General features: G+C 36.3%; 2 protein-coding genes across 6 annotated transcripts in view; both read right to left on the bottom strand.

The window, feature by feature from the left end:
• Positions 1-785, bottom strand: part of LOC148654576 (tetraspanin-9) — a 195,763-nt gene extending 194,978 nt beyond the window's left edge. For all 3 annotated transcript variants that reach the window (XM_088647049.1, XM_088647051.1, XM_088647050.1), the window contains exon 1: positions 489-785. The gene's annotated coding sequence lies outside the window, so the exon portion shown is untranslated. The remainder of the gene's footprint in view (positions 1-488) is intronic.
• A 22,332-nt stretch (positions 786-23,117) lies between these two features.
• The window catches only part of tspan11 (tetraspanin 11), a 102,604-nt gene continuing 99,106 nt past the window's right edge, over positions 23,118-26,615 (bottom strand). For all 3 annotated transcript variants that reach the window (XM_088647004.1, XM_088647006.1, XM_088647005.1), the window contains one exon: positions 23,118-23,285. Coding sequence is in view for 1 of the 3 variants with exons in the window: in XM_088647006.1 (XP_088503132.1) it covers positions 23,226-23,285 (60 nt within the window). In the remaining 2 variants the exon portion in view is untranslated. The remainder of the gene's footprint in view (positions 23,286-26,615) is intronic.

Raw genomic sequence — 26,615 nt, 5'->3', positions numbered from 1 at the left:
AAAATAAAAACAGGAAAGAAAGAACAGAAAAACGATAGTAATTACTTCAGTCCCATGCGTTTTTCTTCGCGAAATCTCCAAATTTAAAAACTAATTTTTGAAAACGTACGCTACTTACAAATATTTACAGTACATGCTCAACAGCAGTAGGTTTATAAACACCGTTATGGAAACAATGTCGCATCGCGCGATGTTATAAATGCTACATGTGTTCAAAACACTGCTGTGGTAAGCCGTAAACTGTGTTATTGTTAATAACACCTTGGCTAACCATTCCAGACTATAGGTTTTCGGTAGTTTTAATTTATCCATGAACAGAAGCCGAAAGGTTTAAAGAGATCAAACGCAAGCCTCAACTGCGACTCACTGAAACAGGACTACTGCTAACTTTTGTACAGAACATTACAAAAATAATAGTATAATACGCTATCAATAGTATTCATGTATAATATTATTTCCAGTAAAAACACTTAAAAGCGAGAACGTACCTTTTAAAGTGTGCACACGCTATTCCCAACCAAGGCCAGAACTAAGCTTCTCAACTTCTGAGCCAACTTCTGCAGCTGAGCCGCTCGACCAAGAATCTCCTTCAGTTTACCTCGGCCTCTAAAGAGTTTCACTTTACTGATTGCTTTGTTAGTTACGTATTTCCGAAAGGCACACGCTTCCTAGGAAAAACAAAAATCTAGTACTTCTGTACTTTAGAGCCCGTTATAGTTACCACTACTTGTTGAATAAACTCATCCCACGGATTTTTTCTTTCCACTGGAAGCGGAAATGAAGTACCATAAGAAAAGAGACATACTGACTCCTAGGGGCGTTACAGTCCTGTTTTTCATAGCTGTCGTGACAATTAATGTTTCAAACTGATTTTAGGACACCAAAATAAGTACACATCAGCGCCTAAGGGCATTAAGATTTATTTTTTGTTATACCTGAATAGCACTAATATAGTACAATATATGATAATTAAAATATAAAGGCCGTTTTGATGTCTTTCAGTTTCATTCGGGTGTCACTATTCCATAGGAGGTACTGTGCAGTATTTATGTGGTCCAGCAACAACAAAATGTATCGAACCTGCCTTACACAACTCAGGAATGAAGACCAATACCAATGCAACTTTAGTATTATGTAGCTATTCTCTTGATTTGAAATTCATATGATTCACATACCCTGTACATCTAGCGACTACAATGGCTAACATCTTCAGACGTCTATCTTTTCTTCCAAGGTTGGGCTTACAAAATAAAATATATAAAATAAGGTCTGTTAAAAAAAAATATGTAAATGAATAGTACTGCTTTCGTGATGAAATTACCGTTTTACCGTTTTATTACCGTTATTACCGTTTTTAGGTACAGTAAACATAGGCTTGAAAGTTCAATTCAAATTGCCTGTTTATGGTGAAGAATATCGTTTAAATAATCTTAATAGCTAAACATGGCTAAGTATGCATTTAACCTTTCATTTTTACTTCGTAATAACAGTATATTGTATTTCTAAATTCAATTTGATTTACTAATTGACTAACAGGAAATTCATTCGTCACAAGGTTTTTTGCCTTTTGAAAACGTTTTTTGAAGATAATTTCACTGCAAAACAAAAATGAGTAGAAATTTCATTCTCAGCTTTAAAATAGATTCAAACTCTGTCACATTTAGCAAACTGGCATATTGCTACAGTTCAAAAGGTCTAAAAGGAAAGGAATAATTTAATTTATAATGGAAAAGAAAGTTAATACCTTGGTGCATGAATGGATTTTTCTCATTCTTTATTTAATATACCCTGCAATTGTGCATTTAAAATAAGTGCCTACATTCACCTACAAGATATTCCATCCATACTTTTACTTAAATTAAACAAGTTAGCCTGTAATCAGGATTTGCATAATGTCTAATTCAATGGTGACAGAACTGTTTTTGATTAATTTAATTTGCTTTTGATTAATGTCTTTTAAAATGCTGGACAGAGTGAGAACCTGTGACTGTACTATATTGTAGTGTCAAAGAGGGTTTAAGTGAAGAATGTTTAATGGTACATTGCCTCCATAAAGTGTCCAGTGAAAGATTTTTTTCCTCTTAATTTAAATGAAAAAAGTTTCTAGATCTCTGAAGGAAATGGCTTAAAAAGACATTAATGTGCTACCAGGGAATAAATTAGATCTGGCTCATGAGTGATATTATAATGGAAACTGTTATCTTCACCTGCATTTTTAAAATGAATGTCATTTATTTCAAAATAGAATTTTACAATTACACTCCTGGGAAAAGGTATCATTACACAACACCTGTAATAATCTTGCACAAAGAGCAGGGGCTCCTCTAAGCCACATTCAAGTACAGTAGTTTTTCATTATTTTTTTGGAAAAGAAGCATTTCATTGTGACAGTGAGCCAGCAGGCATGTGTTTGCATTTTTAATGTTTTGTAATAACAGGGTATAACAGCAACTGTAAAACAAAGTCTTGCTGTGAATCGCTTATTTTACATCTTACTCGATAGCTAGGAAAATAGCTGAACTGACTATACACGTTAAATGGAGTGGAAAATAATGATTTTCTGAAATACAAACGAAAGCCATTTCTCCCTGAATTTTAACAGGCTTCAGTACAGTTCATTATTCTCAAAATCATCAACCTGGAAACCCATCTGGACATACCGCTTGTTGCAGTTTTACATCTGACTGGTTAATTAATAATGGAGTTTTCGGCAGATAAAAAGGACAAGCACACTGATGTTTTTTGTCTCCTCTAATGAGTGTCAAGAGTTAATGTTTGGCCTTAGGAAGGGTAATACTGGAACTCTGAGAACAAAAAATCTGTTCTTTATAGAATACCATACACAGACAAATTAAAGGAACTGAATCTCTTTAGTTAGAGCTGGGAAGACTACAAGAATACTTAATATGAGTATCCAACAACTGTTAAGGGTTTTGGAAAGATCCAGAGTTCACCTCATAAAACATAGAAAAAATGTGTTTAGTGTTTTAAAATTAATCATTTTTGATAGTTTAGAAATGATTAATTTAATATGAGCAAAGGAAGAAATTTAGTATCTGTGCAAAGTGAACATTAAGCAAACCAAATGGATAGACTATTGGCAGCTTAAATATGTGTTAAGTTGTTGTTTCAGCCTTTTTTTAGTAATTATAACCCTTGCTTTTTAAAAATTTAAATCTTTGACTTGCAGTGAACTAGTTTGTCTTTTACACACACCCCCTTCATGAATTACTGCAGGATCCACATGTGCATGACACTGTGAAAGATTGGTCTGCAAATAAGCCACAGTTGTAACACATAGAACAATGCATTTTGTTAAAGTTATATAATTTTTCCAACAGGATAAGTTTCATTAAAAAAACTTAACTAAACATTTTGCATTAAAAAAACAAATGAACAACTTTAGGTTTCCTTCTTGTGAAAAATGTAAAAAAAGTAAACAATCCAAATATAAATACAATTAAAAATATTTAAATGTTTTTAAGCAGTCTTAGTAGCCTCAGGAGTTATCAGTAGAAAATGTATTCTAAAAAGTAGTTTATTCTTTTGAAGAAAAAAAAAGTTTTTTAATGTATATATTCTGAACATAAAATATTATAATTAATAACTGCAACAAAGTTATAAAGATAATAATTTTTTTACAATAGGTGCACTGACATTGAATTCAAATGTAAATCCATTGATCAACATTTATGATCAAAAGGACGGATCAACATGGGGTATACTGTAACAATTGAAAACTGTAAAGCTACATCTGTATTTGATCACCTACAAACACAGTCACTTAATTTTGAGGAGAACAATTTAACTCGAGGACCGTAAGAATCACTAGATGATTCTGTCTTCTTAGAGAGCATGGACAAGAATTTGGTTTTTTAATGGTCTTAAGTGACCCGTAAATCCAACACCTCATCTTAGCATATCACATGAGTTTTCAACAGGGCTCAAGTCTGGTGACTTGGGCAACCACAGCATAACAGTCAAATTCTTACAGAGTAAAATCGAAAACTAAATGACACTGAATTTAGGAAGTAAAATAAGAGACATGTCTTTACAGAAGGAATTATGGATATTGGCAACATGATTCCTAGTTGTGCTGTTTATGCCTTCTCTGAAGGCTTCAAGAAACAATTGGACAGAATTTTTTATTCACTTCCCTACTGAACTACCATATGTGGAAGACAGGGTGAATGGCCTTCTCTTCTCCTAACATTCGTCAGGTAAAAACCTCTGTGAGGGTGTATTTAAAATTTGCGTTTGAGGTTGTCTATATCCCTAAATTCAGATAAGGTTGCCATTTTAGCTCTTACTGTATGTGAGCCAAGAGCAATCACAGAGTCAGAACGGGTACAGACAGCCCAGTAATTTAGCACAAGTTCCAGCAGGGATAATCAAGGCCCAGATAAACGATACACACCCTGTAACGTAGAGCAGGGATATGGTTTTGAGAAAGATTGGAAATTAAGAGATTTACTCAAAAAGAGAATCAATCCTCAGTGAAGCTCAGGGGTGTGATTTGTGGAGAGCAGGTTTTTGTCTACCCTATAGTGGGCAGGAAAAACTTAGCTAAAATATAGGAAGGATTCCAAAGTTTTCTTTTTTGCCTTGGTTGTGTCTCAATGATACAACAATGTGGAAGTAAAATTGGTTAAATGGTAATACTTTTGCTGAAACAGACTGGTTTATATTATCACAAGATGGCTATCTGACAGACATAGAATATTTTTTTCATGAACAAGAATGGTACTTTATACAGTGTCCTCAGTAAGTATTGAGACAGTGAAGTCAAAACTGCTATTTTTGCTATATAATCAAGTGCTTTTGAATTGAGATGAAAAGATGAATGTGAAGCAAAGGTACAGAATGTCACTTTTATTTGTGGGTATTTCTGTGCTTGCATGTTGTACCATTTTAGAATAATAACACACTTTGTATCAGGTGAGCATAAATATTGGGCTACGGGGTGTTCTTATTAGTCAGGTGTGTCCCGTTACATTGTTTGTGCAAACATGAAACTGTTGTGAATGTGTAGTGTTAGCTTTAGCCTTTGCTTATCCCTTTGGTGTCTGCCATTGAGGTCCTACATGAAGACTACACTGTCTATTAAAGAAAAGCAAACATTTTGGATGGTGAAAAACGAGAATAATTCAGTCAGAACCAGTACTAGTACAGAAACTGGGCATAGCAAAATCAACAATTTGGAAATCTTGAACAAGAAAGAAACCACTGGTGTACTTAGCAATCGGAAATGACCAGGCCAGCCAAGAAAACTAACTGCAGTTGATGACAGAATAATTACCAGAGCTGTGAAGAAAAACCCTAAAACAACTGTCTCTGAAATCACCAGCAACATCCACAGTGCAAGGGTGAAGGTATCACATTCTACTGTTTGCAGAATTAGCAGAATTATTAAGGCTACCCTGCAAGATATAAACCTCTCACAAGCACCAAAAATGGAAAAGGCAGATTATAATTTGCTAAAAAAGTACATGAGCCAGTAGAGTTGTAGAACGAAGTGTTATAGACAGATGAGACAAGGATAAACCTCTACCAAAGTGATGGCAAGGTGAAACTGTGGAGAAAGGAACGAACTGCTGCTTCATCTGGGAAACAGGGTTGAGGCTATGTCATAGCTTGGGCATGCATGGCCACCACTGAAACTGGCTCACTCATCCTTATTGATAATATAACTAATAAGCAGAATGACTTTTGAAGTGTACAGAAATAGCTTTTGAGCCTATGTACAAGAAAATGCCTAAAGACTCACTGGCTGGCTCTTAATCATGCTGCAGGACAATGAAATAAAACACACTGGAAATGCAACAAAGGCGTTCATCAGGGAAAATAGTGGAAAGTCTTAGACTGGCCAAGTCAATTCCCTGAGTTAAATCCAATCAAGCATGCATTTCACTTGCTGAAAAAGAGACTGAAGTCAGAAGCTCCCACAAAAAAAGCAACTGCAAATGGCTGCAGCAAAACCTTGAACACACCAAGAGTGTGATGGTGTCAATGGGTCTCAGGCTTGATGCAGTTAGTGTGTGCAAAGAATTTGCAACCAAATACTAAGTTTTATAGTTCTTGAATTTACATTAAGTTAATTTGCCCCGATACTTCACATAACATGTGCGGATGGAACTCAAAAAGTGGTATTACTCTAAAAACTTTAAAGCATACAGTATATATGCCCAGAAATATCCAGAAATAAAAGATGATATTTTGTATTTTTTGCCTCCTATTCATCTTTTCATCTCAAATCCAAATTGTTTGAGTATACATCAAAAGTAACAAATTTCAACAAAGCTTTTGCAGCCTAATCCCACCCTTGCTATTTAGCTCTTATAATTTGTACTCCTACTGTACTAAAGCGTTTTTGATATAATCTGTAATTGTTAATAATTTCTGTATTTACACCCATTCATTTAAACAACACCTATAACATGTTTTTAATGTCTTTTTGCCATACGCACATCTAATTCAAATTTTTTATGCTCCTTAAAAACAGTGCCCCAATACTTTCTGAGGTCACTATGTTACTCAACACTTACAGTAGGTGAGCCCAAAGCTCTTCAAATGGAGTTGATAACCCATGTCTGAGAGTGAAAGGCTAATTTACAGTATGACACAACCAAACACACTACTGTATATACTGTATCAAAACTAGTAACCAGTGCACTCATCCCTTGGCCTTATAGCCAGGCTGCCATTTCTCAGCCAAGCAGGTTAAAGCCACAGACTGCTTGTGTAATAAACCACTCAATATTAGGATTAACTAAAATAGTTATTTAAATGTCAATAATCTCCTTTTCATTAACTTCAAGTTAAAGTTCAAGTTAGATGTACGTACTGTACATCTAAACAGGCTAATTATTTTATAGCACAGTGTACATTGCATGGATACAGTAAATACTGCATATATTCACTCATATATTTACTCTCCTTATGAAACTCAATGGTAAAAACTGCAAAAAACAGCAAACCCTAATAGGCAATAGAGGACATAGACCTGTTTTCTGTGTACCTGCATGTCTTTTCTATAATCTTTAGAGATAATTAAAAGCATGTTTGTATCTTTAAATTTCTTATTCTGACTATGTTGCATGATACAGTATTCTACTACTGTCTCCTTTAGGCTTTCCAGGCTTTTAATCAGTTTATCTTTAGACATTGTGTCTTGGCCCAGCCAGCATTTGATTACGCAACAGCAGGGGTGTCCACCCCTATTCACGGAGGGATGATGTGTCTGCAAGTTTTCAAGGTCTCTTCAAAGCAGTAGCACCTGAAGAGCTGGTAGACACTGCTCAATTTGTCTAGTGACCACCTGGGCCAGTAACCTGCTGCTTGACCCCATCAGAAGCTGAGCTGGAATGAAAACCTGCAGACATCAGCCTTCCAGGGCCAAGACTGAACATCCCTGCCTTACAGCACATGTAAAATGCAAAGTGAATGTTAATGCTAAGTGGATTTTTAGTATTTTTAATATGTTAAAAAGCAGAATTCACTAGACTAACAAACAAACCACGAGATATATATAAATGCTTTCTTCGGGTGAGAGAGCAGCTAAAAGTAACATAACTTTAAAGGAGCTTGAAGAATGAATGTGTCTGCAAATAAGTGAGAGTGATGCTGCAAGTGTCTATAGGTGTCTTTAGGAACTGTTTCCTGTATATGAAACAATGTGGATAAAAATTTCTTTAAAAGTTTAACATCACTTTTGTTAGGAGGACTCTTTCTGTAAGATGGAATAAATTTGCACTGCCAAATATAAGCTTTAGTAGCATCTGTCTTTATTCTGATGGATTCTTTCTGCCTTCCCTCCTCTTTAAAAATTCTGAAGATACTATTTTCTGCTTGTATAAGTCACATGTCACTGACCAACATTCTGACACTTCGCAGTCTGATCTAGTATTTACCATAGTTGCCTAGTGCCTTCGGATAAAGTCCAAAGTTAGTCGTCTCTGCTTGTTGGTTAGGTCTTCAAAAAATATGGCAAGTAATATACATTTTTCAAGGACAGATTTTCCTATCACACTTTTGCCTTGCCTTAATAAGCTATGTTTATTCAGTAGAAAGACAGCTGAGGTGCCCTCCAAGTCCATTCATTCATTTTCTAAAACCCTTCATCCAGTACAAGTTCGTTGGTGAGCTGAAGCCTAACCTGGCAAGCAACAGGCACAAGGCAGGATACACCTTGGACGCCAGTCCATGGCAGGGCACACACGGACACAAACATGCAAACACTCACACCAGGGCCAATTTTACAGAAGACAATTATTCTACTAGTGTGTCTTTGGACTGTGGGAGGAAACGTGAGCACCTAGAGGAAGCCTACGCAAACACGAGGAGAACATAAAAACAGCATGCAGATAGCATCCCATTTCCAGATTTGACCCCAGAGCCACAATGCTAACCACAGTGCCCCCCCCACACACACACACCAAGTCCTTTCCCTTACATTCACCCTGACATGGCTAAACTCTAACACAAGTGGTGAGTGTGAGAGGGAACAAACTAATGGACTTACATTATTGTTGTTGCTGTTAATATTATTTGTGAAGCATTCAAGTAGAAAAATAGGATGATTATTTGTAAGCAATTTAAAATCGAATGACGGTATGTGTAGGAATCAAGATTAAATATAAACTTACAGTAATTCAATTCAAGAGTGTGGCAGATCAGCAGTACAAAAGGGTGTAATTCCAGGTAGCTTGCCACTAGAGGTCACTAAAATACATGTAAGCAGTCATAGTGAGGGGTTGTGTATGTGTGTGTGCCCTGCTCATGCCTGTTGCTTGCTGGGTTAAGTTCCAGCTTCCCCATGACACTGTATTAGAAAATGCAGTTATAAATTACATGGATAGACACAGTGCGGAATAATGTAATTATTAGGTGATTGCCAAAGGTGTAGGAATGCAAATTCTCACAGGGGTGGAATTAGATTTCGGTTTGCTATAAAAAGGGCATGCAAACTGGAAATGGGTGTGTTTTTGTTTGTTATTTACAGCTTAAAAAGACAGAAAAATAAAGCCTTTTAGACTTACATGAGTTGAGAGCTGTGAGTTGGAGTATGCAAACCAAAAGGACTGACATGGAGTTAGGGTCAGTCACAAAGAATTTATTAATTTGCATGATAAAATATAATAAGCAATAGGACAGCTGTAACAGCACAATAAGTATTCATCCCCTTCCAACTACTATACTGTATGTTCTCTAAATATAATTGGGATATTGTTGGCTCACTTTAAAAAATTGTATCCATCTGTCACTTTATAAAGCGGGTCTATATGTAACAGATGCAAATTCATTGTAAATCCTATATGTACATTATAACAAAATTTAAGTGAATATTTTAGTAATACTACAAACATGTGATAAAAGGTTGTGTGGTCAAAACAGTTAAAAGTGGAACATTTCTGTCCAAGTATTACATCTGGCTCCTTCCCAACATAGTGCATCACCCAGTCAACACAATCCTTGCTGTCAAGCATGGTGGTCTTAGAATTATGTTATGGGGCTGCTTCTCATTAGCAGAGACTAGAAAGCTTGTCAAGATTGAAAGAAAAACGAATGGAGCAAAGTTTAGGCTAGTCTTAGAGGAAAACCTGCTTCAGTCTGATAAAGACTTAAATCTGGGATGTAAATTCAGTTTTCAGCAGACCAATCATCCAAAGGTTAAAGCCAAACTATGCTGGAGTGGCTTAAGAATGAGAAACTGAATGTCTTTGAGTGTTCCAGTTAAATTACTGACTTATATCTGATAGAAAATCTGTGGCAAGACTTGAACAATACTGTTGATCGATAATCCCCAACCACCTTGAAAGACCTTGAAAAAGCGTGGAAAAGGGTCCAAAGAGGCTTGCAGCTGTAATTGCTTCCAAAAGCAACTTCTTTCACCCATACAAATGTTTAGTCTGAGCATTCAGGTGTCTAAAATATTCTAATTAAAAAGTATATATACATCAGTTGTAATAAAATGGGACAGGATTAGAAGGAGTGAATACTTTTGCAAGGTGCTGTATAAAGCAGAAGTAGATCACTGAACCTGTCAGAACAGGTAAGGAGATGTAGTGATAGATGGTGCAGTCCTGATGTTCTTATTAGCCTGTTCCACTAGTATGCAAAGGAGGAGAAGGAGCAGGCACAGAAGATTTAAGAGCAAGGGGAACGCATTACTAATGTGCCAAAAACAAAGTGTTCGAGAGGAAAATATGGAAAAATGATAAATAATTTTTCTTGGTAGGTTTCCAGCAGCAAGATTAAGATGCAGTAAATTAGCATTAAAATATAAGCATGTACAGGAAGATTACTTTATCTCCATACAACTAAAACTGTTTATAAAGTGAGACCAGAGGCAGCAGGGAGAAGAACAGTAAATCAATCCTGGGAATGAGCAAGAATGGGAATCCAGAGGAGACTGGAAGGAAAAGTAATCATGTACAGCTGCAGCCACTCAGATTGTGTGTTAAAACTCATTACCACGTCAAAATGACATCGCCATACCAAGGTACACTGCCCAGAGAATCTTCACTGGCCAAAGAAGATCAATATAATTGCTTACACTTATACAGTATAGAGCTTTTCTGGACACTCCTCTCAAAGCGCTTTGCAGGTAATGGGGACTCCCCACCACCAGCACCAATTTTCAGCATCCACTTGGATGATGCGACGGCAGCCATAGTGCGCCAGAACGCTCACCACACATCAGCTACCAGTGGGGAGGATAGCAGAGTAATGAAGCCAATTCCTAGATGGGGATTATTAGGAGGCCATGATTGGTAAGGGCCAATGGGAAAGTTGGCCAGGACGCCGGGGTTATACCCCTACTCTTTTTGAGAAATGCCCTGGGATTTTTAATGACCACAGAGAGTCAGGACCTCGGTTTTACATCTCATCTGAAGGACAGCGCCTGTTTACAGTATAATGTCCCCGTCACTATACTGGGGCATTAGGACCCACATGGACCACAGGGTGAGCACCCCCTGCTGGCCCCACTAACACCTCTTCCAGCAGCAACCTTAGTTTTTCCCAGGAGGTCTCCTATCCAGGTACTGACCAGGAATAGGTGACGTTTGTGGTGCATTAGATGTTAATGAAAATATTAGCTTAATTATAGCTTTAATCTGTTGTTATAGTTCTTAAAATCCACTTAATACGGAATATTAATACAGATTCATGTAACTAAAGGGAAATTTTGATAGCTGAAAATAAAAACAGGTTTCTGGACTTCAGTAATTACATTAATTTATCAATTTAAATATAATGTATTTATATAGCTGGTAGTGTATCTACATTTAATTCTTTAACTGTCTTTTACTGTAATTTGGTTATTTTGGAACTGTTTTGACATGCTGGTTTTAACTCTCATTTTGCTGTGGTGATGCTGATGTGAAAATTAAAAGCTTGTCCAAACATTTTATCAAACTGAATGATGAATTTCTGCCTGTGAGCTAGAAGGTTCTAGGTTCAGTTTCTGGTCAATGCAGTAGTTACACTTTTAACAAATAAAGTTTATTTCTATTATATTTTAATATAATAAATAATACATATTTAACATGTTTATATATTTTCATTTATTCATCACAATATGTATATATAAATATAAAAATAATATTAATAATACTGTACACGAATGAACATGAATGAGCAAAGATGTGAATACTGGCAATGATAGAAGTAAACAACAATTCTACCAGATCAGACCAACAATCTCTAGTTGTTTAATGCCACAAAAGTGTATTAAAAAGATCATAAACAACAAACATTTAACATTAGTGACATTATTAAACATTTGCATCTCCCTTGAATCAGCTTGCCTTCATTCCCCCCTTCCCCTCTTTAAGGTAGTTTTAACTTTTGTGTGAACAGTAGAATTATAGTATTATGGTCTCCAATATCTTACTGTAACCAAAGGCGTTGCAGTTTTAGCATTAAAAAGTGAACATTAGCAAACAATTTAATTTTCTTTAAAAAAGGCTTTAACTAGCGTGTCACAATACTCCTTATCTGTGAGATTATTTTGTAAAACTGAAGAAGTAATCAGTTTCTTTCTGTATTCTTTTTAAATATGTGATTCAAAGAATGTTTAAAGTTTTAACCTGTCTTTTGAGCTAAGTATTTAAACTTATTACATTCAAAGTTATTGTACTGTTCCTGCATTCTTGTACTATTTTATGCAAAGCAAATTCATAAGTCAGCAAGATGTGACCTTCCCTACTCGTATGACGATTAATGGATGGAAATATTGAAGATGCATAGGCAGTGTGCAGACCACAGAAAAACACAGGAAAAGAATTGTGCTGTTACTGTAGCTCATCCTTTGTGAATGATCTTAATTGTTTTTATAGAAGGTTTGACACTGGATTTTAGAGATAAATGTAATGGGATAATTGAGGGGATACCCATCAGATCATCTACTATAAATTCAGCTGACAGAGAGAGGGGTTGTTTCTTTTCCAGACTAAACCACATACTGTACTGTAAGGCACCTACCCCAGATGGTTTGCAGGGAAAGGTGCTAAAGGTATGTGCTAATCAGTTCAGGGGAGTTCTAATTCAGTTATTTTAGGCACTGCTTGATTGTATTGTACTGATTATGTGGAAAGTTTCAACTATTGTACTTGTCCCTAAAAAAAACCCAAGCCAAAGCACTAGTGACTTCTGACAAGTGGCTACAGTATACAGTATTATTATATAATGAATGCTATATTATAGCTTTATGTCACTCTTTGATCTTTCAATTAAAAATATTGACAGTCCCTGATTTTTATTTTAAATCTGAAGTAATATGAGGAATACTATGAGAATTATGAGAATGTTGCAGCAAATACTTAAAACATTATTAAGCTTAATTCTTTTTGAAATAGTGTGAAAAAAGGTCTAAGCATTCTAAAAATGCAATTAGGTCTTAGGTATTTCTGTATTAAAAAAAATCACAAATAGAGGTCTTTTAAACATCATTGGTTTCAAAGATAACAAAACTTCAGGAGCATCAATAAAGAAATGTCAAGTCCACACATGGAACCTCCAATTTTAATGGTTTATTTTATGAAATATACATATACAATATGAGATAATACAGAAATAGTTTTTCTGGTTTTCTAATTTGGTGACAAAGAAAAGAAATACAAGTAAAACAGCCTGCAGTGGCAAACTAACTCAGAGAAGCTTACAAAGGCCCAGAGACTTTCAATCTAACATAACTGTAATACTCTGATCATTTAAAACAGAACAATTACATTGTAACCTTTTCTCACCGTAAACATTTACTGTACATTGTTTATTCAGATTTTGGTGAGTTTCGTGGGCCCAGAAGGTGGGGCGGGGGGGGGGGGGGTTGCTGGGCAGATTAAGTGAAAGGATGATTAGCAAGTCTGTTTGAAACACTGTAATAATTTCTGAAGTTCAGGGAAAAAACTCCCGATATTTTTTATAATTCAAAGATAAAATATTATATGTCTTTTTTAGCTGGCAATTTTTATCATTAGTCACCCACTCTGTATACTTAATAACTACGCCTACGATTCAGCCAATGGGTCATTAGAATGGTTTATGGGTCAATTTACATGATAAAGTCACCTCTAATGACATTTTGAGTGTGTGTGTGGGGGGGGATTTACATGTTTCATGCTTATATCTGTTCATCTATTGCTACTTTTAGTGAAAAAGAGGATACTGTATATACAGTATGTGCCATATAGGACAGGGGAAAGAGTGGAAAGGCAGCTGCTGGAAGAGTTGATGGATTAGTAGGTTCTGGAGTAGAATAGCCAAATAAAAGACCCAGTACAGTGACAGATGCCCCTGGGCTTCCTTCAGATATACTAAGTGCGAATAGTGTCTTGCAAAGTGTATTTGCCTCTTTCCAATAATGTCCACTTTTGTTGAATTCAAATTGATGTAAGGTGTTTAAAATAAAAAGAATCATAAAAAAAAATTAATGATAGTAAAAACAGTAACGCCCAAGATCAAGTTTATATGTCTTGAACACAGCTCTTGGCTTTCCTGAGGGCTAGAAGGTGATCAAAGTCTCCTGCGTTGGGTTGAGCCCATTGGGTTAAGGTCAGGCAGTAGCTGAGCTGTGTGGGAACCAGAACTTTCTCTTCATCTTCTTAAGCTCCACCTCTTTGGTCTCCTGGTTAGGACTGAGTGGGTGTGGCCTGACATAGACACTCCTTCTCCTTGAGACCTGGAAGCTTCTCTCTTCCTCTCTTTTTCTCTCTTCCTGCTCTCTTTCTGCCTCCTTTGCCTCTAGGCTTGGAGTACAGTAGGTGTAAATGGCCTCTTCCCCGCACTTGCTCTTTTTCTTGAGACTCAGAAGTGGTATCCTTTCTTCCTTTCTCTGCCTTTTGTCTGGGAGTGTGTGTGGCTTGACCGCACCACTGACTGCTACCCCTGTGACCAGGAGGCATATGTCTTCTTCTCCCTTTTCTTCTTGCTTCCTCCTCTGCCTCCAGGCTTGGAGTGTGTGTGTGACTTGTCAGGTGCTGAGACAGTGCTTACCGGAGACACAGTGTTTCCTGCCAGCTGCCACCAGGGGGACTCGGAACTAGACAACTCTGCAACCCAGAGGACACCGCTCCTTCATTCGACCGGGAAGCCAGATTCTTCCATGAAAGGCATCTGACTCCTCTCCCTCTTGATTCTTCTCATCTTCCATCTCCTCCTTTCCTTTTCTTTTTCCTCTGTTCTCTTTTTCAGGACAAGATGAACAGGACATAAAACGCTGTTTGACTCTGAAAAAGGAGGCAAAAGAAGACATGTCAACCAGACAGAATTTTGCCACCATCCTGTTAAGATGGTAACAGGATGGATGAGACTCCTGAGGCTAACAGTGAAGGAGATATTTTGTATGGATCAGAGTGGGTCTGGAGGCTACATGGATCTGACCCTACCAATGGAGTCATGTTACAGAAACTGATAATTTTCCTGGGTCATGATCATGTGATCATGTGGTTATGATCTCTCAGCCCCAGGACATGAGGGATGTTATGGGGATCTGGACTAGGAAACTTGCATAGTCCTCCTGAGAGAGGATCCAGAAGGCTTCAACGGATACCACTACCCTCCAGCACAGTTCACCATTGGAGACCACAGATAGCCAGAGTTCTACAGGAAGTGCAGATCCTCTGGCCATAATTAGGACAAATACACCACAGAAAGACGTCACAACTGTGGAGCTGAGGGACATAGAGCAAAGGAGGGCACTGTCCCCAAAAGGTGTGATGGATATGGCTTTGTGGGGCACCTGCTGAGGAACTGTAAAGGTGAGTAGGCCTTCCTATGCCCAGATAATAAAGAAAAGGAAGCAGGAACCCAAGCCAAAGCAAGGGTATACGAGAGAAATGAGCAGACAGGCTCTCGCCCCTCCACTAGGCACCAGGAAAGAAGCAGAGCCCACCACTACTCCACTACACTAAGCAGTCGAAAGAAGAGGGGAAAAAGAGGAGGAAAAGCTCTGGAACTCCCCCTGCAAACAAGGAAAAAGAAGGGGGAAAAGAGATCCAGAGTGGATCTGGCATCAGAGGGGGAAAAAATGAAACCCCTCTTTGAAAACCCCTTTCATCTCCTGGAAGCAGAGGTGGGAGCACCATCCTCCAGTGCTCTCAGCCGACTGGAGACCACTCTATAAGGGAGCCTTAACAGTGAAAGGGCTTATAGACTCATAGTTGATGAACATTACTTCATCTAGCAGCACAGAATCTTCATCTTAGAGAAACTGGACATCCTGGGCATCAATCAGATCCTTATTTAATCAATGAGGACTCAATGGCCCATACTACCTCTAAAGGGTTTCACATACTGTACCTTCTTTGGATATTTACCTCCCTGCACATTAAGGCCTTTCTGATCACCATTTGTCATGCCATTAACTTCCCAATAGGCCTTACGTTAATTATAATCAATTACAATCAAATTGTATAGCTTTACCAAGCTCAGGATCATGTGGTGTATTATTGCAGCTGGTCAGTATATTTTTTTTAATCAACCCTATCTTTAAATGGAAATGTCTCTCATAAGGTCTAACCAATGTCTTGTCACCTTATATAAACAACACCTACCAACAAATGACTTGCTCTTCAGTGGAACAACTGCTAGTATCCCTCTCATACAGAGCAATAGTACAGTTATTTCCCAGTCCATCTTAATAATCATCTCAGGAGGAAGCTGGTCATCCCTTGGAAGTGATAACCTGTAGAAAAATACTTTTGTGAGTTTAGGGCAGCACTGTGGCACAGAGGTTAGCATTACTGTTTTGTAGTATTGGGGCCCTGGGTTCAATTTGGGACCTGGGTTGCTATCTGCTTTGAGTTTGAATGCTTTGTGTTTGCATGGGTTTCCTCCCACAGTCCAAGACACACTGGTAAGTTAATTGACGTCTGAGAAAACTGGCCCTGGTGTGAATGTGTGTCTGTGTCTGTTTGCACCTGTTGCTTGCTTGGATAGACTCCAACTCCCTTGCGATCCTGAACTGGATAAAGGTTAGAAAACTGATGTATGTATTACTACAGGATGCTGTACTGTATATCCTTAAAGTGAATGAAAAACAACACAAATCATATGAAAAACTGTAGATTTATAGAGACTCGTTGTTGATTAAAAATTATGAAATGATAAAAATCATGTGACCAACATCTGCATTATTTTAGCTGTTAGACACTACACATTTAGCCCAAAGCCTACAGTATATGTGACCAAGGAAAAAGGAAAGTGTAGCAGCTTGATTTTGTATTAATGGATTAATGTACTGATTTACTGTATATAATGCTTTTAAAGTGTATTTATACATTTACAGTATGTTAAAAATGCAAACATGCAACAATGCCCACCAGAAAATCTATTTTCTTCTATGATATACAGTATAACAGGTACTTGAGCCCAAATAGAACACATAACACAGTTATTAAAATATTAAGAGAGATTTATTTAGCACAAAGCTGTATTTTGCAAAAACTATGAGAAGATAAACATACCATCTGCGAACAAAACATCCTCACGCTGTATTGCCCATGATACATTATACAAACTGAATGATCTCTTCTTAAAGCAGACAAATTTCTTTTGTAAATGCTAAACTATTCAAATATTAATTAGCATAAAAAGGCCACACTGTTATTAAGGCATCAAGGCAAGAACAATATTAATACAGCATTGCATATTTCTGATCGTAGCCATAATGCAGACAATAAAAAATGTCATCACGTAAAGTAAAGATGCACCACTGAAATTACTGAATTGTCTTGATTCACTGTGTCTTGCAGGGATTCCATCTGAGTAGTCTATCCTGTGCGTATATGAGGGGACTCGATTTCACTTCAGATAAAAAAAAAAATCCAATAAAGTTTAATTATATATGTCCTATTCAAAAGAAACATAAAGACAATATTTATAATAATGAGTTTAGAAATAAATAGGTTGATTTAAGATCTAGAGCATGCTAAGCTGCTTAGATGTTCAATGCATGCTCTGAAATCTCCCCGATAGACAAGGTACCAGCAAAGCATTTCACAATACTCTGATGTCTTAACAAATTACCGTATGTCTGTTACTTGTCAACTGTTTAAGGCTTCTTGAAGTTTTCAAACTAAATATGCTCTATAACACATTTATTAAGAATATGTATTCATACATACATACTGTATATATCACTGAATGTACTGTACATGTTATTCCCAATATACAATATTTCATACAAAAGTCTTTGTTAATGAAAAATAAATCAGTTTGTATTAGTTTTAAATGGAGAAAACAGAAGTACTGCATAAACTACTGGCTAACATACAGTACAATGCTATTGAAGTAAAGCAGTTAATATTAAAATAAGAATCCATATATAGCTGTTAAATTGCTTCCTGAAATCTGATCTGTATTTAAATGTATTTTACAAAAAAACTGATTGTGATGTTGCTTAATCTTCCTGTTCTAGTTCCAATGTCAATTTAAAAAGTCTTTCACAAACCTTGATTTACAACATCAAATGAAAATGAAAAAGATACATTTGAATTTAACATATATAAACTAAGAAAATGATAAAAAACAAAAACGTGTACTGTACAGTACAGTATATCTTACAAGGAAAACCTTCCGTGTTTTTTAAGAGCAAGCAGTATCTTTGAATTAAATGCCAGAAAACCAATTAAACTTTGGTTTGTGGCTAGTATGTACGACTTTACATACAGTATGGAAAAGCTGAAGCAGAAGATACCCTCTAGATTGGATTAGATTCTGCTTGCTGATGTTTTGCAATGACCAGAGTTAATTAATATTCACATTCTCATAATTAATTTGAAAAATTGTTCCTTTCCTGATGTTAAGAAAGCTACACTGTTAAGGTAATCAGGTTGCCGAGTTCTAAAGGCCTCTCTGAAAAGAAGGAAACAGAAGGCACAGGGCTTAATTACATGCACTTTATCACTTTATGTTCGTGCTGACATTATGATTATTTCATCCAATTAAAGAAGCATTTCTAGGTAGTGTTCATGCTTGTGTTCCGGAATTGTTGTTTGCTTTCCTTTACATTTTGTACCAGAGAGCTACTTTAACACCTGAATAAAACAGCACTTCAGGAAGGGTCTTAGCAATCATATTTTGTATCCTAAAAACGTGCTCATGCAACATAGTGCTAAATCTGTGGTGTATGATGGAACTTTTGAATGCACATATCTCATATTGATGGTCACAAATTGGTATTAAAATACTGGTATGACATAAGTTATGCTTGATTTATTTTCATAGTGTGACAAAGTTCAATCAAATGAAAATATTGCAATGAATTATTTGAAGGCAGCAACACGATGAAATTAGTCCAACACTGTCAATAACCCAAATCAAATGAGGGGTATCCAAATGATTTTGTGGCCTCACCAGTCTTCGAACTTTGGCTGTCAGTACAGAAGACAACAAACAATTGATGGGAGCTGATTATGCTTGAATAAGCATAATATACAACAAATATAATTTGGACAACACATACAGTATACTACACAGCTAATGCTGTGATAAAAAGCCTCAAGTATGTACAGAGGCAAGAGGCATGATCTATCATAGGCAAAGACTGCTGTGTATTCTTTTGAAATAATCTGTTTCATTGATAATCATAGATGATGTCATCTAGGTGAGTGAACATTGTATTTTGAAAGCTAGGACTTGAACTATCTTACCAAACTATTTCACATTCAGCACTGACAAGTTATTTCTGAAGCTGAACAGTTATCTCATAAGCAGAAACAGAAAAAAGGGCACTTAAACCATAAAAAAATCTAAAAAGTATTATGAACTTAACTGCATATTGGTTAAAACAAACTTTCATGAAAAAAAATCACACTTTATAACAATGCAAGTTTTTTTTGCATAGGAAATAAGGCAATCAGCTTCTAGATCTAAATTAACAATTTTGTGCAGACAATCTTAGCTTTTATTAAATTGCTCTGTGAAACTCTTAGTTATGGAACTGTTGACTGCATGTATAATTTGTAAAAAAAGCATTCTTTATAATTACAGATTTTAATGTCTTTTGATGTTTATAGCACAAAATTATTGAAAGTGGGCAAAAATGTTTGATAACCATTGTGTTGAAGATTGGCAAACAAAGCTCCTTATTTGTTATGCGATCATAACCCCTAAAACTTTGTGCTAGTCTGGTAAATTGTAGCATCCAGTTAACCTGGCATATAAAAACTCTTCACTTGATTGAAATGGTGCTGATACAGTTAAAATGCACTGTTAAATGGTCTTTAAAAAGTTATCAGATCTTTAAATAGTAAAGGGTTTAAGTGTGGCTCACAAGCAATAAACATTCAAATTGAAACACTTATGAGAATGAAGACTGAACAAATATGTTAACAGGGAATGAAGTTCATTTATAGGTCTTAGAGGGGTGGTAATTTGGAAAGCACAAAACAAGTTAGATATTACAAAATCACATGACCTTTTACAAAATTAGTTTTTTAAATTCTTACTAAAAGACAACAGTAACATATTATGTACTGTAAAACAAGAAACTAAGCAATTCTAGCAATTGTAACAACTACCTTGTGAAGAATCCTGTGCTCTTTTCAGGTCTGTGATCTGTTTTGTAACATCCATTAATGTTTGTCCAGAAATTCTGTCTTTCTCTGGTTTGTACCAGAGGCTACTAATGTTTTGCATAATAGCACAAAATAGGCACAATGACTAAGTGAGGTGTTCACAACAGATGAAAATTCAATTGGAAAACGAAAGGCCAGCTGCGCTTTATTCATATTCACTGTCCCTGTGTGTGGGGGAAGAATGTAGGGGAGACTTATCTGGAATCATGGGGGAGATCAGGGTAAAAAAATAATGCAAGGCCATTTTAGCTGGTAGGGACCTTCTACGGTTATTTAGAAAATCCAATGCAGTGTGGTTATACACAGCACAAGAATGGTTCTGTAGCTCAGACTGTCATGCAATGATTCGTACTTTAAGGTAGACAAGTTGTGCCTTTCCAGTATTTAGCACAGCTGCATTTGTTTGTTTCACTGGAGGAGTGACAACCTTTTGTGTTTGGTGCTAGGCTGCTGGCCCTATCCAGTGGGGATGTGCTGTCTCTGCTTTGTGACTTGGGTGTCGCTGCACACTATGAACTCCCCGTGCTTAAGCATCCATTTACACCTCGTACGACTCCCGTTAGGTTGTTAAAACATTGCACCTACTGTACAGTACCTGCCTCTAGAGAGGAACTGGCAAGACCATGTTTGGATTTAGATGACTGGACAACTTTAGAAGGCACCAGAGTAATCACACAGAAATCAGATCACACTGCTGTTCTAAGTGCAGCAAGCATTCCCCACAATGTGTAGTCCTAAAACACACCAGTAAATTCACACAGAAGATGAACTGTATTGCTGAACACAATACAGAAAGCACTTCACTAACTGTAGAGAATTTATAATTCCCCAAAGAGCTCACACAGCATAAAACTGCACTGATCCACCCAGGATGGCTACATTTAAGGAATCTGCCAAGCAAATTCACACAGGGGAGATATCACACTGCTGTAGGAAAACATTAATTCAATCAACAGAAAAATGGTTTGAGTAAACTCCAGGCCATATGCCAATCCACATTGAGTGAGTTCATCTTTTTGGTCCACTTGTGGGAATACCTTCACAAAATAGCCAGCTCTTCAAAATCATTATGCCCTCTGTCTGCACTATGGGAAGGGATAGAATGGCACACTCTATAAAGTTTTTAAAATAAGATTCACACAGCATGCAAACAGAAGGCCCATCTCCTTTTTCCATCCTGGCATGAGTTTCAAGCAATTGAGATCCTTTAAAATCTCCATAGTGCCCATAGTTCTGAAGCACCTTACAGCTGAAATTTGTTTGGCAAGACCTTTAGTGTCTGGTGTTAACTGAGACAACGCCGGCAGATTTGATGGTGTAAATGCAGGAAATTATTCATTCATTTAGTCACATTTTAAAGCTGGTTAGACTGAAGAGATGCTGTTCCACTGCAGTGAGTGCAGGAAAAGCTTAAATAAAACCATGACAATTTAAAAGTTCAAATAGAGGATTGAGTGTGGTATTAAAAAGGGAAGAGCAAATTTACTATACATACAGTAGTGTGGGAAATGATTGACTGTTATAAGGAACCTTTGAAGTATCCCAGCAAATACAGTAGGAGAGAAAAAACAGTCTAAGGAGCTAAAAAAATTCATTACAGAAAAAAAAGATACCACCCATTCATTAGGAGCTTTAGTCACTTCACACACTCTAAAACAGACCTAGACTTACACCAGAATAAGGTGGCACAGTAGTGGTAAGCCCAGCCCACCTCTTGTTAGTCTTTACCATAAAATGCAGAACCTCCACTTCATTTAGTCACAGAGAAGAACTGGTTGCTGGCTGGGAGGATGTCTGATATGTTGCTGAAAAGTGATGTGATAAATTCAGGTCAAATTCAGAAGTCAAGGAATCCAAACACTATTGTGGGCGATGTGCCATACTGCAGCTTGGAGACAAAGCCAGCCTTTGACATCTTTCAAAAACTGTCTCTAAAAAAGATTTTTCTATAAACCGAATAAACATAATTTTTTCATCTTTGACCCTGCTTATATTCTTGAGGAGCTTAATGACACCTTAAGCCTTATTTTATTTAAAAACAAATGATTTTAATTACTTGGTGTACTTATCTCATTATAGTTCAGGTGGGTAGCTGCGTCAGCATGCGTAGGCTGCAAAGGAACAAGTAATAGGTTTATTCCATGCTGAAAAAAAAGAAGAAAGAGAACACAACGTTTCGGCCGTGGAGCCTTCTTCAGCCTTCTTGACACCTGAAGAAGGCTCCACGGCCGAAACGTTGTGTTCTCTTTCTTCTTTTTTTTCAGCATGGAATAAACCTATTACTTGTTCCTTATCTCATTATTACTACAGTATGTTGTCTGGTTGTAAATACTGTATACTTGTCCTTGATGTTGCAAAATACATTATTGCCTCTGTATTTTAAATCAGGTTGTAATTTACTTTTATGAATATTCATACCATTTTATATTGTTTTAAAATCTTCCCTTTTAAAATATATAATTGAAACAAGTTTTTAAATGAAAATTCTAATGTTTTTTTATATATACTAGTTAATAGACAACTACTGTACAGTCAACAATCCCTAGTGAAAAATGGTAGTGATTTAAATAAAAGGTCCATGAAATTTAGAATGAAAATTAGAGAACAAAAGCACCATGAGAACAAAAATACAGTGTATGTTTACATTTGGAAATGGGATATTATTATTCCCATTGCATTGTAAATATATACAGAGGTATTTCAAAAAGTAAAGCCATTTGTATTCAAACCACTCACAAACAGTGTCTTTGTGATTTATACTGAAATCGGAAAGCTTCTACCAGGACAGCATCAAGAAATGTTGGATTGTTCTGAATGGATATGCTACAAAATGGGTGGGAAGTGAAGAATACACAGGGAAATTATGTACTTCGATTAAATTATATCATGTACATGTTTGAACCTATGCCTTTACCTTTTTGACATGCCCTTGTACATTGAACGTATGAAATATCTGAGAGAGCTGCCATAAAGCAAACTGATTAAGCAACTGCCTACGTTGCATATTACAAATGAGAACAAAACGGATGAAGATGCTTATTTGAAACATGTTTATAAAACACATGCATACATTAATGAGTTAAGATTGTCATTTATGTTGAGCAGGCAATGGTTTATCCTGAAGGAACGTTCGTGGTGGAGTTTTCAGTAGGGATCCAGTTTGATTCTTCGGTACAGGCAACAAGTAAAAATCATTCCACAGAGCTGAAAAAGAATTGACAGCAAAGAGTGAAACTTATATCAAAATGGAAAATGGAAATAAAAGTTTTTCACACTCTATAAAATGATGTAGGTTGGTCAAAAGTATTTTAAAAGCATGAAAGCCCTGCAGGTCACAGTTACCATGGGAACTACAATTCCATCAGTGGATACTTCAGTGGTGCTGTAATTAGGTCATTTTTGTGCATGTTCTATAACAAAATACCACTACAGGAGTAATAAAGGGAGATTTGATTTCCCAAATAGTATATATTTTAGATGAGGACACTTTTAAGTCTGGACTTTAGATCATTCTGTATTTTAAATTTTGTCATGTTATTTTATTTACTTTTGTACAAGAGGCTATAAATCAATTTTCAAGTCATGGTATACATTTCATATTAAAGTACAGGCTAAACAAAAATGAAAATACAAATATTTCTGTAGGTGCTTTAATGTAAGTTTCAATTAGAAAATAAAAATGGAAAAGATTAGTCTTACTATATGGTATTGCATTAGTTATCTTAGTGCTCATTACCATGACATTTTAATGCTTATTCAGCAAAGGTAAAAAGAAATAATGAGGGTAAGTAAATGTGATCTAGACAAGTTTTGAATCTGCTGGTCAATGTGGATTTAGAGAGCAGTGATGGTATATTAAAATGCATAACTATAACACTTTCACGATCACACCAATTTTCCATTCTGTCATCGCAAATACTAATCCCATTAAGAAATTGCATCATTTATATACTGTATGTTTATTTTAGTCAATACTCCCAATTAACATAAGTTTAATTCTCAACCAAAGAATTGTGTTTCAGAAGCAATGTGGATTTCTCAGAAATCAGTCTCACTTTACAAGCCTGCTTATGTCCTCTGTCTTGCGTGAATTTCCAATGCTATTTTATAGGGAGAATGATATAAATGAACAGTCAATTAAATGTCTATTGTTTAACATATCTATCCAACATGGACACACTGGTTATACCATCTTTTACTACACAGATACCTTCTCTGTTTCAGCATCTGCAGGGGAAAGGGTTTACCACTGCAGTGCTCAGCCTGCTCTTTGGCAGCACAGAAAGTCTATAAGAGTGGGGAGCCCGAGGTATGGGCAGTTATCACTGGGCACTGTGCCCAGTCTCACTTGTTCTTTCTTTCGTTCTCCTTACCACCCCCTTGCTTCATCATCTTGCACCTTTCCCCTCTAGCAGAAATGTGTTTTATTTCTACTTTTCAAGATGGAATTAACCTTGATATATTTTGTGCCAAATGGAAATGTAAGAAGAGAGCATGATTCAAACTACAAGCACGATTTTTCCAGACTGGATGTCATTATTAAGTAGTGTATCTATGTTCAGGCTGCATGTCCCTCAATGTGATGGATAAAAAATGACAATTTAGACCCAGTAGGCATTGGCATGGTCCCAAAGGTTTTAAATTGTCTTCTGTGTATTTTGGAACATTCTCAATGAGCAGCTGTACAGCTCCCAATTGCTTCTGCTCTAGTTCCTACTTTCTGTTTCACCACACTGCCCTGCAGATATAACTTTGAAAGACCTGACACCTCAAAAGACTGTTATTTTTATAGGCAAAAAATAGTTGTACAGAGAAAATATAATACATTTAAAAGTGCTAAAAACCATAAAAAGAACAACTGAATTAAACTTGATTTGGTCAGAACGTCAATTAAATATTTGTGCATGCACTATTTTCACAGCTCGTAAAATAAATACTGGCCTACTACATGTGAAACATTGGTGATTCAAATGGAAACAACTGCCAATAAGCAGCATGTTCTATTATACTTCAGGAATAGCCCCAGAGCAGACCAAACCCCAGCTGTTAATATATATTTATAGTATATTTAATCACCAGCCTTTATCAATGTTGGATGAGGGCTGCCACAATATTCTTCCATTACCTTCATCCTCTTTGCTCTTACAGATTCTATCTTGCCACCATACAGGAGGTCTGAATTCAGTTGTTCACAAGCCTCTTACGACCGTGTTCTTCACATTTTATGTCTGTGTCATTATCACATTAGTCTTTTTATTCTAACAATGTCACAAGCTCTTGTATCCTCTAACATTCCTGTAACTTTCTCTTATTATTCCAAGCAGATATCTTTTTAGGATTCTCTGGGTCACCTGTAATTCATAATAAATTTTGTATTCAGGTCCTCAGCATCCTGGTCCTCATCCTTAATTTTGTATGCAGGCTCCTGGTTCCACATTAATCAGGTTAAATACACTGTCTGAGTTTGCTCTTTGAAATCACATTGTCCAAAAACCACTCCAGTGTCATTTAGTGCTTACAGTATTTCTATTTTTGACATATTGTTACTGGTTGACATTATTTGACCCAGATGCACATAATTACTGACTTTTTGCAGTTTGATGTCTTTTACTTCAATTTCCTTGGGAGAAACATATTTCTGAAAATTCACTTGATGCTAGTTTCATATAGTTATTGAACTCAAGAATGTAGTGGGTGCAAATATACAGTTTATTGTATTTATGTTACCAGTGAATCAGAGGTTCCCTTCCCCTTTTTATACTTTTCTTCTCAAAATACAGTGTCGTGAGTTTGTCTTGGTAAATGGGATGGTGGGGCAGAGGCACTGAGCTTACACAGCTGCTAGGCTCTATGGTGTCAGTGGAGTGCCGAGGTGCCAGTGGAGGTAGGTAGGATCCACTCTAGCTGTAGGGGTACTTAGGGAGATACCTGGAAGGGATTTAGAACTCAGAAGAATGGAGACCTGATTTACAAATAAGGGGCTTGTGCAGCGTGGGGAATACTTATTTACTTTTGTATTGCAATTTGTTGTGATTACAAAAAAATGTGTGCAGAGCTCAACTATTTATTTTTTTTAGAATTCTACACTGATTCTAAAACAAACACACACACTCACTGCAAATTAGAACTACCTGTCCCTCCACTTGCAAATGGTCTATTGGTCTATTTCTGAAACTTGATTGGTCTTCTGACTATTTTAAATATTTTGTCTGTTTTTCTTGTAGTGCAGTGAGTTAACACCAATAAGGTTGTAAATTATAGGTAGAAGTAAGGTAATTTAACTTTAATTCTTTAAATAGTTTTCTCTTCTTTCCTCTGATGAAGTATAACATTGTTCCAGTCATCAATATTTTGGTTTGGTTTATATATTCTATCAAATCAAGCTACATATTCATTGTCAGTATTTAATTTTTAAAATAATTTTCATCTAAAAATAATTAAATTTTGTTCACATTTCTTTGTATAATATAATAACCTTCCCTCTTTTTCCATGATGATCACCACATCCACATATTCAAAATATTGATATAAATG

The sequence above is a fragment of the Lepisosteus platostomus genome, chromosome 9 (assembly GCF_059453375.1).
Source record: "Lepisosteus platostomus isolate fLepPlt1 chromosome 9, fLepPlt1.hap1, whole genome shotgun sequence".
Lineage (NCBI taxonomy): Eukaryota > Metazoa > Chordata > Actinopteri > Semionotiformes > Lepisosteidae > Lepisosteus > Lepisosteus platostomus.
The sequence above is the reverse complement of the archived record's forward strand: the minus strand, read 5'-3'. Positions and strand labels throughout refer to the sequence as shown.